At 38.9% G+C, this 16,576-nt stretch overlaps 1 protein-coding gene across 1 annotated transcript in view; it reads left to right on the top strand.

Annotated features, from left to right (window-relative positions):
* Window positions 1–16,576, top strand: part of TBC1D8B (TBC1 domain family member 8B) — an 88,770-nt gene that overhangs the window by 52,075 nt on the left and 20,119 nt on the right. Inside the window, exons 11-14 of the mRNA XM_002720152.5 lie at window positions 9,746–9,863; window positions 10,909–11,194; window positions 12,145–12,274; window positions 12,800–12,898. Of these exons, the coding sequence (XP_002720198.2) occupies window positions 9,746–9,863; window positions 10,909–11,194; window positions 12,145–12,274; window positions 12,800–12,898 (633 nt within the window). The remainder of the gene's footprint in view (window positions 1–9,745; window positions 9,864–10,908; window positions 11,195–12,144; window positions 12,275–12,799; window positions 12,899–16,576) is intronic.

Raw genomic sequence — 16,576 nt, 5'->3', positions numbered from 1 at the left:
TTATGTGAATGAAAAAATTTAAAAAAAGAAATAGAGGAGAGTGAGTATTTAGGTTAATAGACAGCTCTTCTCCATGAGAATATTCAGGAACTTAAGTGATAGGTTGACTTCACTCTACCATCTTCAAAACAAGGCTTCCAGGGTATTGTTTCATTGCCATTACCACGCACTGGAAGGGAAATAGAAGATGGAGAAACAATTGTGGGAGATTCTATGGGCTAGGCCTGGAAGGGGCATACATCATCCACACTCTATTGGAAATTCTTAGTTATGTGACTACTCCTATTCCAAGGAAGTATGAAATGTAATATAGCTGAGCAAAAATATGCTGAGTTACTATGGAAGAATGGGAAAGTAAATGATGGTAAATAGATAGTAGTGCTCTAAGACATACTATTTTTATAATGGGTTGAGTGCCTGTAATGATTACGTATAAATATCTATCCATTGGAACTTACCAACATAGAATTATTTGAAAAACAACTTAAGCAAACTGATCAACTACATGACAAGTGTTTTTAGCATATTTTAGGATCTCTGAAAAGAAGCATAACACTTGTTTTTTCAAAGAACTTACAGAGCCTATGATCTTATCTATATGCAGTAGTTAGAGATAGTTTCAAAGTAGGCAGCATTTGATTTTCACGTCTATAAGATAAGAACAATGTTAAAAGTATAGAGGGCAGGGGCTGACACTGTGGTGTAACACGTAAAGCTGCCGCCTGCAGTGCCAGCATCCCATATGGGTGCTGATTCGAGTACTGGTTGCTCCTCATCCGATCTGGCTCTCTGCTATGTCCTGGGAAAGCAGTAGAAGATGGCCCAAGTCCTTGAACCCCTGCACCCATGTAGGAGAACTGGAAAAAGTTCCTGGCTCCTGGCTTTGGATTGACTCAGCTCCAGCCATTGTGGCCATTTGGGAAGTGAAGCAGCGGATGGAAGACGTTTCTCTCTGTCTCTCTCTCTGCCTCTCCTCTCTGTGTAACTCTGACTTTCAAATGAATAAGTAAATCTTTAAAAAAAAGTATAAGGGGGGCCAGCACTGTGGCACAGCGGGTTAATGCCCTGGCCTGAAGTGCCAACATCCCATATGGGCACCAATTTGAGACCCAGCTGCTCTACTTCCAATCCAGCTCTCTGCTATGGCCTGGGATAGCAGTGGAAGATGGCCCAAGTCCTTGGGCCCCTGCACGCATGTGGGAGACCCAGAAGAAGCTCTTTGCTCCTGGCTTCAGCTCGGCGCAGCTCTGGCCATTGCGGCCAGACGTGTCTCTCTCTCTCTCTCTCTCTCTCTCTCTCTCTCTTTCTCTTTCTCTTTCTCTTTCTCTTTCTCTCTCTGCCTCTCCTCTTTCTGTGTAATTCTTTCAAATAAATAAATAGATCTTTTAAAAAATACTGCTTTAAAAAAAGTATAGAGGGCAGGAGGAAAGGTATTCTGGGCTAAGGTAACCATATGAGTGATAAAATTCAGGCAAGAATAAGACTGCAGTGGGGATCAGACTGGCTAGGTTTGTGTTGGAATCAAGAAGTAAATAAGTTTGTGTGTGACAAGATCATGGAAAATCTTTAAAGCATGGGAAAAAAGTTTGAATTTAATATGATAGGCAGTTTTTGCTTTTGATGAAAACCCATGTGACCTATACATACAAACATCATGACTGATTGGCTTGCTTATCTAGCTATCTAACATCATCTTTTCTTTAATTCTAGCTGTCACCTTTCTATATTGAAATATAATTCACATGCCACAAATTTCACCTTTTTTAAAGATTTATTTATTGAAAGAATGACACAGAGAGAGGGAGAGACAGAGAAAAAGAGATCTTCCATCCGCTGGTTCACTCTCCAAGTGACTACAAACACCTAGGGCTGGGCCAGACCAAAGCCAGGAGCCCAGAACTGCATCAGTGTCTCCTACATGGGTGGCAGGGGCCAAAGTGCTTGGGCCATCTTCTGCTGCTTTCCCAGTCACATTGTCAGGAAACTGGATCAGAAGCAGAGCAATTAGGACTTGGATCTATGCTACAATAATGGGATGCTAGCATCGATGGCTTAATCTACTGTGCCATAACACCATCCTCATGAACTTCATCTTTTAATGATTATTATTTTTTATTTTTTGAAGATTTTTTTGTTGATTTGAAAGTCAGAGTTAGCGAGAGACAGAGAGAGAGATCTGCCATCCGCTGGTTCACTCCCCAGGTGGCCACAGTGGGTCAGAGCTGAGCCATGCTAAAGCCAGGAGCCAAGAACTTCTTCCAGGCCTCCCATGTGGGTAGCAGTGGTCCAGACACTTAGGACGTCTTCCACTGCTTTTTCCAGACCTTTAACAGGGAGTTGGATTGTCAGTGAAGCAGCTGGGATACGAACTGGTGTTCAAGTGGAATGACGGTGTTTCAGGCAGCTACTTTACCCACTATGCCACAACACTAGCCCCATGATTTTTAATATATTCACAAACTCTTGCAACCATCAGCACTAATTGTAGAAAATTTTCATCAACCCAAAAAGAAGCCCCATGCCCATTAGCAGTTGATTCCCTATTCTCCCTACTGTCAACCCAGGCAATCAGTAATCTGCTTTCTGTGTTATGCCCATTATGGAAATTTTATATAAATGGAATGATACGATGTATGATCTTCTATTCCTGCCTTCTTTCCTGTAGTTTATTGTTTTTGAGGTTCATCTATATTTTAGCAAGTGTCAGGACTTCATTCCTCATTATGACTAATATTCTATTGTATGCATATACTATGTTTTATCTGTTCAAAAGTTGATGGACATTTGAGTTGTTTCCATGTGTTAGCTGTTGTGAATAATGCTGCTATGAATATTTGTGTACAAGTTTTAGTGTGGACATTGTTTTTAATTCTGTTGGTATATACCTCGAAGTCAAATTGCTGGATTATAAGCTAACTCTATATTTCACATGTTGACACACTGCCAAACTACTTTCCAAAGAGACTGTGCCATTTTACACTTTATGTAAAGTGAATAAGGGTTCCAATTTCCCTACATTGTTGACAACACTTTCTATTATCTCTCTTTTTGATTGCAACCTCCCTTTGCACCCTTGTTGAAAATCATGGCAATAAATGTTAGGGCTTATTTCTGGGCTCTGAATTTTATTCCATTTATTTATATTTCTGTTCTGATTTCAGTACCACACTGCTTTGATAACTGCATTTGTGTAGTAAGTTTTGAAATTAGGAAGTATAAGTTAGCTCTGTTCTTTTTCTCCAAGATTGTTTTGACTATTGAATCTCTTGCATTTCCATATGAATTTTTGGGTCAGTTTGTCCATTTCTTTAAAAAAACAACTGAGGTTTTGATAGTCATTTTGTTATATCTGTATATGAACTTGAATATTACAAACTAACAATACTAAGTCTTCTAATCCATGAATACAGTATGTCTTTCCTTGCCTTTTATTTAGTTCTCTTTAAGATTTATCTATTTGAAAGGCAGAGAGAGAGAGAGAAAGAGAGAGAGAGAGAGAGAAAGAGAGAGAGAGAGAGAGAGAGAAAGAAAGAAAGAAAGAAAGAAAGAAAGAAAGAAAGAAAGAAAGAAAGAAAGAAAGAAAGAAAACCTTCCATCTGCTGGTTTACTCCCCATATGACTGAAATGGCCAGGGCTAGGCCACAGCAAAGCTAGGAGCCAGGAGCTTCATCTGGGTCTTCCATATGGGTGCAGGGGCCCAAGTATTTGGGCCATCTTCTGCTGCTTTCCCAGGCGCATTAGCAGGGAGCTGGATTGGAAGTGGAACAGCTGGAACTCGAGCCAGTACCCATATGGAATGCCAGCACTGCAGGCAGCAGCTTAACCTGCTATGCCACAGCACTGGCCCCTATTTAGTACTTCAATTTTATAGTTTTCAGTGTGCAAGTCTTGCACTTACTTTATTATGTTACTTTTTAAAGTATTTTAATCTGTTTGATATTATAATAAATTGAATTATTTTCTACATTTCTTTTTTTATTCTTTGCTGCCAGTAGATGTAAAATTGATTTTTGTGAATATCGATCTCATATCCTGTATCCTTGCTGAACTTATTTACTAGTTCTAGTAGATTGTTTAATGGAGTCCTTAGGATTTTATACATATAAAATATTGAAATCAGGGACTAGCATTGTGGCACAGCAAATTAGCCCACTGCCTGTAATGCCAGCATTCCATATGGGTGCTCTACTTCCAGTCCACCTCCCTGTTAATTCACCTGGAAAGGCAGAGGAGGATGGCCCAAGTACTTGGGCTCCTGCTACCTATGTGGGAGACCCGGATGGAGTTCCAGGCTCCTGGCTTCAGCCTGGCCCAACCCTGGTCATTGTGGCTCTTTGAGTTGTGATCCAGCAGATGGAAGGTCTGTATGTCTGTCTCTCTCCCTCCTTCTCTTTCAAGTAAATAAATAAGTCTTTAGAAAAATAGTAGTAGAATCTGAATAGTGATACTTTTACTTCTTCCATTTCACTCTGGATGCCTTTCCCCCCTCTTCCCCTAATTGACCTCACTGGTACCTTCAGTACAATGTTGAATAGAAGTGATGGGGGCCGGTGCCGTGGCTCACTAGGCTAATCATCCGCCTTGCGGCGCTGGCACACCGGGTTCTAGTCCCAGTCGGGGCACCGGATTCTGTCCCGGTTGCCCCTCTTCCAGGCCAGCTCTCTGCTGTGGCCCGGGAGTGCAGTGGAGGATGGCCCAAGTGCTTGGGCCCTGCACCCCATGGGAGACCAGGAGAAGCACCTGGCTCCTGCCATTGGATCAGTGTGGTGCGCCGGCCGCAGCACGCCAGCCGCGGCGGCCATTGGAGGGCGAACCAACGGCAAAGGAAGACCTTTCTCTCTGTCTCTCTCTCTCACTGTCCACTCTGCCTGTAAAAAAAAAAAAAAAAGTGATGGGAATGTATATCCCTATCTTGGTATGTATCTTAGGGGAAGGGAATTGGTCTTTGATCATAAAGTATAGTCTTACCTGTAGGATTTCTATAAATTCTCTTTATCAGACTGAGAAAATTTTCTTATATTCCTGGCTTGTTGAGTGTTTTCATCATGAAAGAGTGTTGAGTTTTACCAGATTATCTTTCTGGGTCCATTGAGGTGATCATGTCTTTTTTTTTCCCTTTACTAAAATGGCATATTATATTAATTCATTTTCGTATGTTGTACCCCTCTTGAATTCCCAAGATAAATCCTACATGGTCTTGGTGTATAACCCTTTTTATGAGTTACTAGGTTGGTTTCATGGTATTTTGTTGAGGATTTTTACATTTATCTAAATAAAATATATTGATAGTTTTCTTATGATGCCTTTGTCTAATTTTGGTGTAAAGGTTTCTTAGAATGAGTTGGGTAGCATTTCATTCTCTTCTAATTTTGAATAGTTTATGGAGTATTGATGTTAATTCTTTTTTTAAAGATTTATTTATTTACTTATTTGAGAGGGAGAGTTACAGACAGAGAGAAAGGTCTTCCATCCACTGGTTCACTCACCAAATGGCTGCAATGTCCAGAGTTGGGCTGATCAGGAGCCAGGAGCTTCTTCCAGGTCTCCCACGTGAGTGCAGGGACCCAAACACTTGAGCCATCTTTCACTGCTCTCCCAGGCCATAGCAGAGTGCTGGATCAAAAGAGGAACAGCCAGGACTTGAACCAGCACCCATATGGGATGCTGGCACCACTTGTGGCGGCTTTACCTGCTATGCCACAGCGCCAGCCCCGATGTTAATTCTTTAAATGTTCCGTAGAATTTGCCAGTAAAGCCATCTGTTCTTAGAGTTTTCTTTGTGGGAAATATTTTCATTACTAACTCAAACTCTACTTCTTATAGAGCTATTCTGATTTTTCTGTTTCTTCTGGAGTTAGTCAAAGCTTGCACATTTTATCTAGGTTATTTAATTTGTTAGCATAAAATTATTCATCATATTCCCTTATAATCCTTTTTTTTTTTTTTTTTTTTGACAGGCAGAGTGGATAGTGAGAGAGAGAGACGCAGAGAGAAAGGTCTTCCTTTGCCGTTGGTTCACCCTCCAATGGCCGCCGCTGCAGCCGGCGCACCGCGCTGATCCTGGCAGGAGCCAGGAGCCAGGTGCTTTTCCTGGTCTCCCATGGGGTGCAGGGCCCAAGCACCTGGGCCATCCTCCACTGCACTCCCTGGCCATAGCAGAGAGCTGGCCTGGAAGAGGGGCAACCGGGACAGAATCCGGCGCCCCAACCGGGACTAGAACCCGGTGTGCCGGCGCCGCAAGGTGGAGGATTAGCCTACTGAGCCACGGCGCCGGCTACTTCTGTAAGGTTGTTACTAATATTCTCGATTTCCTGGTTATAATAATTTGAGCCCCTCTCTACTTCTCCCTTACTTGCCTTTAGTTTGTTTTTATAATTTTGTTAGGCTATCTAAAGATGTTTCAATGTTTTTGATTTTTTTTATATTTTCAAGGAACCAACTTTTGATTTTGTTTATTTTTCTCTGTTTTTTTTTTCCATTCTCTATCATTTTCTTTTTTAAAAATTTATTTATTTGAAAGTTAGACTTACAGAGAGAGATGAAGAGAGAGAGACAGATAGAGACAGAGAGAGGAAGATATCTTCTATTTACTGGTTCACTCCCCCAATGGCTGCAGTGGCCAGCTCTGGGACAGGCTAAACCCAGGAGCTAGGAACTTCATCTAGGTCTCCCGAATGGGTTCAGGGGCCCAAACACTTAGGCTAGCATCTGCTGCTTTTCTGAGGCACATTAGCAAGGAGCTGGATCAGAAGTGGAGCAGCTGGGATACAAACCAGCACCTATGCGGAATGCAGGTGCCTCAGGAGGCGGCTTTACCCTCTATGCCACACTGCCAGCCCCTCTCTATCTTTCTACTCGCACACAGCCTTACGATTAGCCAGAGGTGAGAGTTTAGGCTTTTTTCTGTTCTTTGTTTTCTTCCTCAGCATGTATACAGTTATGAGTGTGCATAAAGCAGTATGCATGTACATAGCCTGCTAAGTTCCCAGGAAAATATCGGGTTTTCAAACACCCTGCCTTTCCTCTTCACCTTTCACTAGCCTCCTGTTTGGCCCTGTCATTTATCCACTGCTTCACATCCATGTGTTTTAACATGTGCTGCTTCTTATTTTCAACAAACACACTCTGTGGAAAAAGGCTTTTCCTACTGAATGAGCTCTGAGGGCAAATAAAGGCAGCTTGTGAAGAATGTCTTCCCAAGAAGCACAAGACAGATCACATAATGACAGTTCTGTGGGAATGGGGCTTTGAAGGATTTCCAAACCCATTCTTTTCCCTCCAGGGACTACTAGGTCCTGGTTTTCACCATGATTACTGGATGCTGGTTTTTAAGGCCACCATGAAGCTGGGTGGGGGAAGGTGGATGGGAATAGGACAATTTAAAATGTCACAGAGCTCAGTATTTTAACTGAAATTCAGCCATTTTCCTAAATAAATACTACTGAAGCTATTGGTTAATTTCCAAATTTCTGAAACAAATTGAGTCTGATGATTTTTGCCAGCATTCTTGTGGCTTTTAAGGAGGAGAACATTTTGGAAGTCCTTACTCTGCCATTCTCACTATGCCCCCTCTCCTTTTATGGCTTCTCTTACAACTGAATAATAGAGTAAGAACTACATTTGAGATCAAACACTGCCAGATATGGCAAAGAATTGAAATACTTAATATGTAAATATATTAGAAAGGTACTAAAACACAAAAATGAGCAATGAATATGAAAACATTAGTCACAGAATAGAATAGAAAATACAGATTGATATAGTTTACACTCAGTTATTATGTATTTTATGGAGAACTACAAGAGAGGAGTTTGAAGGTTCCAAACACAAAGAAATGATAAATATATAAGAAGAGGGAAATGCTAATTAAACAGGTTTGATAATTACATATTGTATACATCTGTTGGATTATAACACTATGCCCCGTAAATATGTACAATTACTATATATAAATTAAAAAGAAGAAAAACAAGGTTCAGCCTTAAAGAAATTAAAACAATGAGATACCATCTTCACTATCAGCAACGATGATTATTATTATAGTTATCTATATTGGCACAGGTACAGTGAAATAGACATTCAAACACTATTGTCCAGAAATATAAATTGGTACAGTCATTCTGGAGTATAATTTGGTGACAATATCAAGTCTTGAAAAAAATAATACCCTTTAGGGGCCAGGTTGTGTGGTATAGAAGGTTAAGCATCTACCTATGATTGCCAGCATCCCACATGGGCACTGGTTTGAGTCCTTGCTGCTCCACTTCCTGTCCAGCTCCCTGCTAATGGCCTGGGAAAAGTAGCATAAGATGGCCCAAGTTCTTAGGCCCCTGTACCCATGTGGGAGACCTGGAGGAAACTCTGGCTCTTGGCTTTGGCCTGGCCCAGCCCTGGCTGTTGCAGCCATCTGGGGAGTGAACCAGCATGTGCAAAATCTTTCTCTGTCTCTGTCTCTCTGTCTCTCTCTGTAACTCTGCCTTTCAAATAAATAATAAATCTTTTTTTAAAAATAATACCCTTTGGTCAGATGATTTCATTTCTATATATCTGTCCTGAGAAAATAGTAAAATGCTTGGATGAAGATTTATATACAAATAAATCCTTTGCATTGTGATATAATAAAAATTGAAATCAACCTAACAGCCACAATAGAAGAATGGTTGAATTATATTCAACTTAGATTTTTTAATAGCCATTAAAATACTGTTTTAGAAGAATAATAGCATGGTAAATTTACAATAATTACTCAAAAGTAAGGATTTATTATACAGTTTGATACAAATTTTACATGAGAAAAAGCAAAGAAAATGCAGAAAAATAAATCAACTTGTTAACAGTGTTGATCTCTAGGTAGGTAGGATACAGGAGGTTTTATTTTCTTCTTCACACCTTACTATACTTTCCAAATTCTATACATTAAAGATTTATTACCTTTGTAATAAGTGATGTGACAATGTTATATAAAAGTAATGATCTGACATTTGTATACAAGAAAGGTTAGAAGAAGCAGAAAATGGGGTCAGCTCTGTGGCTCAGCGGGTTAAGGCTGTGACCTGCAGTGCTGGCATCCCATATGGGCGCTGGTTTGAAGTCCTAGCTGCTCCACTTCTGATCCAGCTCCCTGCTAATGTGCCTAGAAAGCAGTGGAAGATGGCCCAAGTCTTTGGGCCCCTGTACCCAAAGTGGGAGACCTGGAAGAATTCCTGGTTCCTGGCTTTGGCCTGGCGCAGTCTGGCTGTTGCAGCAATTTGGAGAGTGAACCAGCAGATGGAGGATCTCTCTCTGTCTCTCTCTCTCTCTCTTTGTCTCTGTCTCTCCTCTTTCTGCAACTCTGCCTTTCAAATAAATAAATAAATCTTTAAAAAGTCAGAGTTACAAAGAGAGAGATCTTCCATTTGCTGATTCACTTCCCAAATGGCCACAACGGCCAGGACTGGGCCAGGTTGAAGCCAGGAGCTGCATCTAGTTCTCCCACGTGGATGGCAGGGGCTGAAACACTTGGGCCATCCTCTGTGACTTTTCCCAGGCCATTAGCAGGAAGCTGGATTGGAAGTAGAACATCCAGGACTCAAACTGGCGCCCGCCCGTATGGGTTGCTGGTGCTGCAGGCAGCACCTTTACCTGGTACACCACAGTGCTGGCCCCTCAATAGTTCTTGTTAGTTAAAACCTATTGTGTTTGAAGAAGGAATGTAATTATTAACTGAGCAATGTTTATATTTTTGTATCTTTTCTATGAATTTTAGGCTATGAACATTTTGACTTCAGTGTTACTTCTGTATGCAAAAGAAGAAGAAGCTTTTTGGCTTCTGGTTGCTGTATGTGAACGAATGTTGCCTGATTATTTCAATCGTCGAATCATTGGTAAAAAATAGCAAATGCATATATATATATATATGCATATATATATACGTATGTGCACGTGTGCACACACACGTATATGTTCACAGACATATTTCTTTTCTAAACAATTTAATCTCATCTATCCAAATACCAATCAGAATTAATTAGGTTGTGAAATATACAAGATACAATGTCAAAATATCAAAATACTCAATTCTAAATAATAAGAAACAATTTGTACTGAATTTATGGTTGGCAAGAATGTTGCTTTTTTGAAAATTTGAAATCACTTTTTAAATTTTTATTTATTTTATTTGAAAGGTAGACACAGAGACAGACAAATGGAAATCTCCGTTGCTGTTTCACTCTCCAAATGCCTACAACAGCCAGGAGTGGGCCAGCAACAAAGCCAGCAGCCCAAAACTCAATTTAGGCTTCCCACATGGGTGACCTGGATGGAATTTCAGACTAGCTTCAGCCTGGACCAGCTTAGCTGTTGTGGCCATCTGGGGAGTGAATCAGCGGGGTACAAGATTTTCTCTCTCTCTCTCTCTCTCTCTCTTGCTCTCTCCCTCTCTCACTCTGTGTGTATGTCCCTCTCTGTCACTCTGCCTTTCAAATAAATAAGTCTTTTTTTAAACACTTAGGAATGTTCTATCCATTGTAGCCTTATAAGCTTTCAGCATTGTGGCTAGGTCATTGACTATACTGTCTTTCCTTAAAGTTATTCATGTGTTTATCTTAAGTTCTAATCGATATTAAATTCTTTGAAGATGAGATCATTTTGTTAATTGGTATATCTTCTGTGGTACCTAGTATAGGTCTCTGCATATAATAATAAATACTCCAAATGAATTTGAATTGCATTTCTCAAGTGCTTCTTGATGTGTGACTATACTAGCAGATGAAAAATAGAAATTACATGAAATGTATAAAAGGCACTAAAAGAATCCATAATTAAGGAAAAGGGATGAGATAGATCAGCATGCTGACAAAGGTAGAAAGATATTGAAAAAAAATCCCTTTGAAAGCTAATCATTATAAAAGCTGTTTTGGTATTTTCCAGGTGCCTTGGTAGATCAAGCAGTCTTTGAAGAACTCATTAGGGACCACCTTCCTCAACTGACAGAACACATGAACGATATGGCATTCTTTTCCTCAGTTTCTCTTTCATGGTTCCTCACACTTTTTATTAGTGTTCTGCCTATTGAAAGTGCAGTAAATGTGGTGGACTGTTTCTTCTATGATGGAATAAAGGCCATTTTACAACTGGGATTGGCAATCCTTGACTATAATTTAGACAGACTACTGGCATGCAAAGATGATGCTGAAGCCGTGACAGCTTTAAACAGGTATTGTAAGAACCACAGCGTTTAAACCTGGGGTCTGAGAGTTTACGCTGTTGAGTCCCTTATTTTACAGATGAGGAAACTGAGCCCTAGAAACTTAAATTTTTCCCAGGGTCACAAAGCTAGTTCAATGAAAGAACTAAGCCTCAATCCCTACCCTCTGTCTCCAAATAGAATATAACAAAAGTAATCACTTTGAAGTGAACCATTAGATTACTTAAACTTTTACACTAATACTGTTGGTTCAGTATGCTATGACTTTCATGGTCCCAGTTTAAGCTTAAGTGTCTCTCTGTGTAAAAGTAATTTAAGGGAAGAAAGGGTAGTTGATAATGCTAAATATCAAGGAGGGGAAATTTTTCTGGTTTCCATATGGTTTCAGTTGAATAGGTTGAATTTTATTTCCTAGTGACTTTTGTACCAATGCTATTTTGTATTGATGTACATATGTGTGTTTTGTGTGTATATGTGTTGCACACATATTTGATATGTTAAATGAGTGAATATTTGAATGAACAGCTGTTATAATACTGCATTAAATCCTATTATGTACAGAATATAATATAACTGCCTCACTCTGACATTCAGAACCCTGTGATATAGCCAAAATGTATCTTTCTTCATTTAGTTCCCATGTCATGCCTCTGCATACCCTCTCTCCCACTTGTACTGATCTGTGTGGTGTTCATTGTGTATTCTATGAGTCTATTTGCTTCCTTCACGTTTGTGCTCTTCCCGCTCCCCCCGCCACCAGTGACTTCTTCACCACTCCATTCTCTCCATCAGAATTCTCCTCAATCCCAGCCATCTTCAAATTCTTCTTCATAAGACCTTCTGGTGTCTTCTCGGTAGAAGTTAATCTCTGAATAACTAGGGAGAAAGTAGCTGTCATTTTGCTCTGCTTTAATAGTTTTAATTGTACTAATTCATATATTGCTATCACTTTTGGATAGGTTCTTTGACAGTGTCACTAATAAGGATAGCCCATTGCCTTCAAGTGTTCAGCAGGGTTCAAATGTGACTGATGAGAAAAGCAGTCAAACTAGAGTGGATATTACAGATTTGATTAGAGAGTCCAATGAGGTAAGATTTTTTTATCATAAATTTACATAGCATGTTTAAAATGATCAGTAGCACATTTATAGCTCTAGTGGTATATTAAGAATAAAACGCAACTAAAGATACAATTTAGAATCCAATTTCACTTTAAAAAAATGAGTTCTGTGACCTATTCCCAGACTGTATTTTCCTCTGTCTCCATTTGCTTTTCATTAAATGAAACTGAATTTATTTGCTTTCACAAATGATAACCCTTTTAATTATCTATCACTGTATAAAAAGATGAAAAATAATGTCTTTTTAGTGGCTAAGATTTTTTTCAGTGCTCTTGTGCTTAGTCTAGACACATAGTAGACGGGATTCTCTCCAGTGAATATATACAGCAGTTGAAACGTGGGCAGTGAAAATCTGCAAAATCACTGAGCAAGTCAGAAAAATAGCTAGAAATAGAACCAAGGCCTCAGAATTGAGTCTGATGCAATTCAATTGTAAGAGGAGAAGTGGATGTTTATTATGAATGAATATTCACTGAAATCATGTTTCTTGCAGAAATATGGTAATGTTCGTTATGAAGATATACATAGCATGCGCTGTCGAAACAGACTGTATGTAATTCAGACACTGGAGGAAACAACAAAGCAGAATGTAGTGAGTATCTACGCAGTGGAGGAAAACCGGTTGAAGAAATACTTTTTTTCTTTAACTTCCTTTAAAAATTATAATTCTGTGTAAGTAAAATGAAAAGGACTAAACCTTTGACCTAGATTTTTTTTAAGGATTTGTATATTTGAAAGGGAGAGTTCCAGAGAGAGGGAAAGAGATCTTCCATCTGCTGATTTACTTCCCAAATGGCCATGATGGTCAAGGCTGGGCCAAGCTGAAGCCAAGAGCCAGGAACTCCATCCACGTCTTCTACCTGGGTGACAGGGGCCGAAGTACTTGAGCCATCTTCTGCTGCCTTACCGAGTACTTTAGCCATGAGCTAGATTGGAAGCAAACAATCCAGGACTTGAACTGACACCCATATGCAGGTGGCGGCTTAACCCAGGACACCACACTGTGGGCCCCATGAGCTAAATTCTTGCCAAGGTTTAGCTTATTAAAAAATTTTTGAGAGGAAATTAGTTATTTTCTTGTGATTGAATTATGCTACTTTTTGTGTCGTTTGACCTTAAACATCACCACAGCTCAATATTGATTGCTGTGATGTAGGCATTTAAGCATAACATATGTGTGATGTATTGTACCCATAAGAGCCACTGATCTACATAGTAGTCAGTGTGGCTAATAAATATTATTATCCTTCAAAGGTAATGTGAGAAGAGTAAAAATAGTGTTAAGTACTTGCCTTTTTAATATTTGGGTGGCTTCCTAAGAAGTTCTTAATTGCCTCTAATGAATGGGTAATAAGGTTTCTGGTCAGAAAGGGGGAAGATTTAATTTGCTGTTTATATCCTTTTGTACTGTTTGAGCTTTAATCATGAGCATGTGTTGGTTTTGTACACCTACTTGCTTAAAGGCCAAGTCCTCAGAAATACACATCTGGGATGATTAACACTGCTGCAGATTCCAGGTTTAGATTTCTATTAACTATTTCAGTGATGTTGCTATAAAATAGTTAACATAGAGCCCTCTTGTTTTAATTTTATATATTTAAAAAATGAAGTAATATATATTCATTGTATGCTCAAGCAATACAGAATTGTTAAAAGTAAAGGCTCACTATCCCAGGAGTGACCATTCTAAAATGATTTGGCATATATCGTTCCATATCTTTTTTCCATATATTGGCACACATAAATGTGCAGATACATGTGTAAAGGGGAGCATGTAGTTGTTAAGATGAGGTCATACCAGTCGCTTTGTTCTGAAACTTTTTCCACTCAAAAATACAGTGATTGCATATCAGTATATACAAATATCTACCTCACTTTTATGTACTCAATACTTCACTGTAGTATGGATATATTCTAATTTATTTAGCTGTTCCACTGATGTGGAACTTAATACATATCCTTTGTTGTGCTCTTACAAATAATACTTTATGTATCTTGTGTATGTGTTCTTTATAAGATATAAGATACACTCCTGGAAGTGGGAGCTGGAATAAAGGGTATTTCCATGTAAATATGACAAGTCCTGCCAAAATATCCTCAGAAAGATTTGTCTCAAACATAATCCCACCAAAAGTGTGTAAGAATGCCCTTTTCCCAGAAAATGGCCTAAGTACTTGGGCCCTTGCCACCCATGTGGCAGACCAGGATAGAGTTCCTGGTTCCTAGTTTCAGCCTGGTGCAGGTCTGGCTGCTATGACCATTTGGGGAGTGAACCAGCAGATGGAAGATCTATTTTCTCTCTCTTTATCCCTCTCTCTTCTTCTTTTCCTTTTTTAGAAAGCTTTTATTTAATAAATTTAAATTTCATAGGTCCTCTCCATCTCTTTCTCCCTCTCTTCTCTCTCTCGCTCTTACTCTCTCAATTGCTCTGCCTGACAAATAAATAAATAAATCTTAAAATGTTTAAATCTTTAATACACCTAGAGTATATTTTTTGTTTATGGCACAAGATAGGACTCGAATGTTATTTTTCCCACCTGCAATCACGTATTGTCTGAAAGCCAATTATTGAATAGTCCTATGCTATATTCTTGTATACATACATGGGCTTTATTTCTAGACTTTATTTTTTATTTTTGGTACTAAAACAATACCATATTGTTTTGATTACTGTGGCCTTGTACTCCATTTTAAAATCTGATAAGGCTTTTAAAGTTCCTTTTTGATATCCATTTTAATTATCCACTTTTTAAATGTCCCTCACTAAGCATTTATAGTAGATTATGTAGATCTTACTCATTTCTTGTTGGGCTTACTCTTCTCTGGTGTATTTTATAATAATTTTTCTGCTAATATGAGTGAGATTTTTTTCCTTTACATTTTCTAATTGTTTATTTCGGTGTATGTACAAGGTATTGATTTAAATATGTTGCTATTTTAAGTGGCCATGTTACTGTCATTAATTATAATATTTTTCAGTTGGCTTTTTCAGATTTTTCTGAATGTTCAAGCATGCCAGTTGTAGTCTTAGAATTTTGACCCTTCCTGATAATTAGGCCTCTTTTCTTTTTTGTACATAACTGCTTTGAGTAGGATTTTCGGAGATGTATTGAATAATCTCAGTAGTAACAGATTTTCTTATCTTATTCCTGAATTTAATAGGAATGCTTCTAGTACTTTATTGCTATCTTTGAAGGATGCCTTGTATCAAGTTAATTAAGAATGTTTTATTTAGTTTAAAAGTTAAGAGGTTTAGGACATTTCTTTTAAAATAAAAATTGAGGTGCATGTGTTGTAGTGAAGTGGGTTAAGCCAATGCGTGGGATGACCATATCCCATATAAGAGTAGTAATTTCAGTCTTGGCTACTCTGCTTCTGATCCACCTTCCTGCTAATGCAGCCTGAGAGGTAGCAGATGGTGGATCAAGTTCTCAGGCCCCTACCATTATGTGGGAGATCTGGGTGGCCTGGCCCAGCCCTGGCTGACTTTTTCATGCCTTAAATTTGTAATTTTTGTACTTTACTAATATACTAAATTTTTTAAGGAATTCATAATATCAGGCTTCCAATGAGTTCTTTTTTTGTTAGAATTTATTTTTTATTTATTTGAAAGGCAGAGCCATAGGAAGAGGAAAAGAGAAGAGAGAGAGAGAGAGAGAGAGGTCTTAATCACTGTTTCACTCTTTCACTCTTTCACTCCCCCAGATGGCTGCAACAGCCAGAGCTGGGAGCTGGGAGTCAGGAGATTCATCTAGGTGTCTCACTTGGGTGCAGGACTTCAAGTACTTGGGCCATCTTCCACTGCTTTCCAAGGTGCATTAGCAGGGAGCTGGATTGGAAGTGGAGCAACCAGATCTGGAATAGATACCCATTTAAGATGCCGGCATCGCAGGTGGAGGCTTAACCTGGTGTGCCACAACTCCTGGCCCCTTTGCTGAATTCTTGAAAAGAATTCTATTTGGTATGATGTCATTTTTTGCTTAGGGTTCTATGTGTAATGTAAGGTAAAGTTTTACTTAGTTGTGTGTGTGCTAACCATTGAGTGAAATTTATAAAAAGTAAGTTTTCTAAGTTCTGGAATAGTCTATAGATTACATAGAAATTACCCATTACCTGAACATTTGAGAAAACAAGTCTATAAAACCATGAGGGGTCTGCAGTCACTTTTTTAGTTGTGTTTATTCAAATTGTCTTTCTTGACCAAGTTAATTTTGTTCATGTATATTTCTATATTATTATCTGTCTAGAGTTATCAAGTATATTGGTTCAA

Source organism: Oryctolagus cuniculus, chromosome X (assembly GCF_964237555.1).
Source record: "Oryctolagus cuniculus chromosome X, mOryCun1.1, whole genome shotgun sequence".
Lineage (NCBI taxonomy): Eukaryota > Metazoa > Chordata > Mammalia > Lagomorpha > Leporidae > Oryctolagus > Oryctolagus cuniculus.
This window is presented reverse-complemented; position numbering and strand designations above follow the sequence as displayed.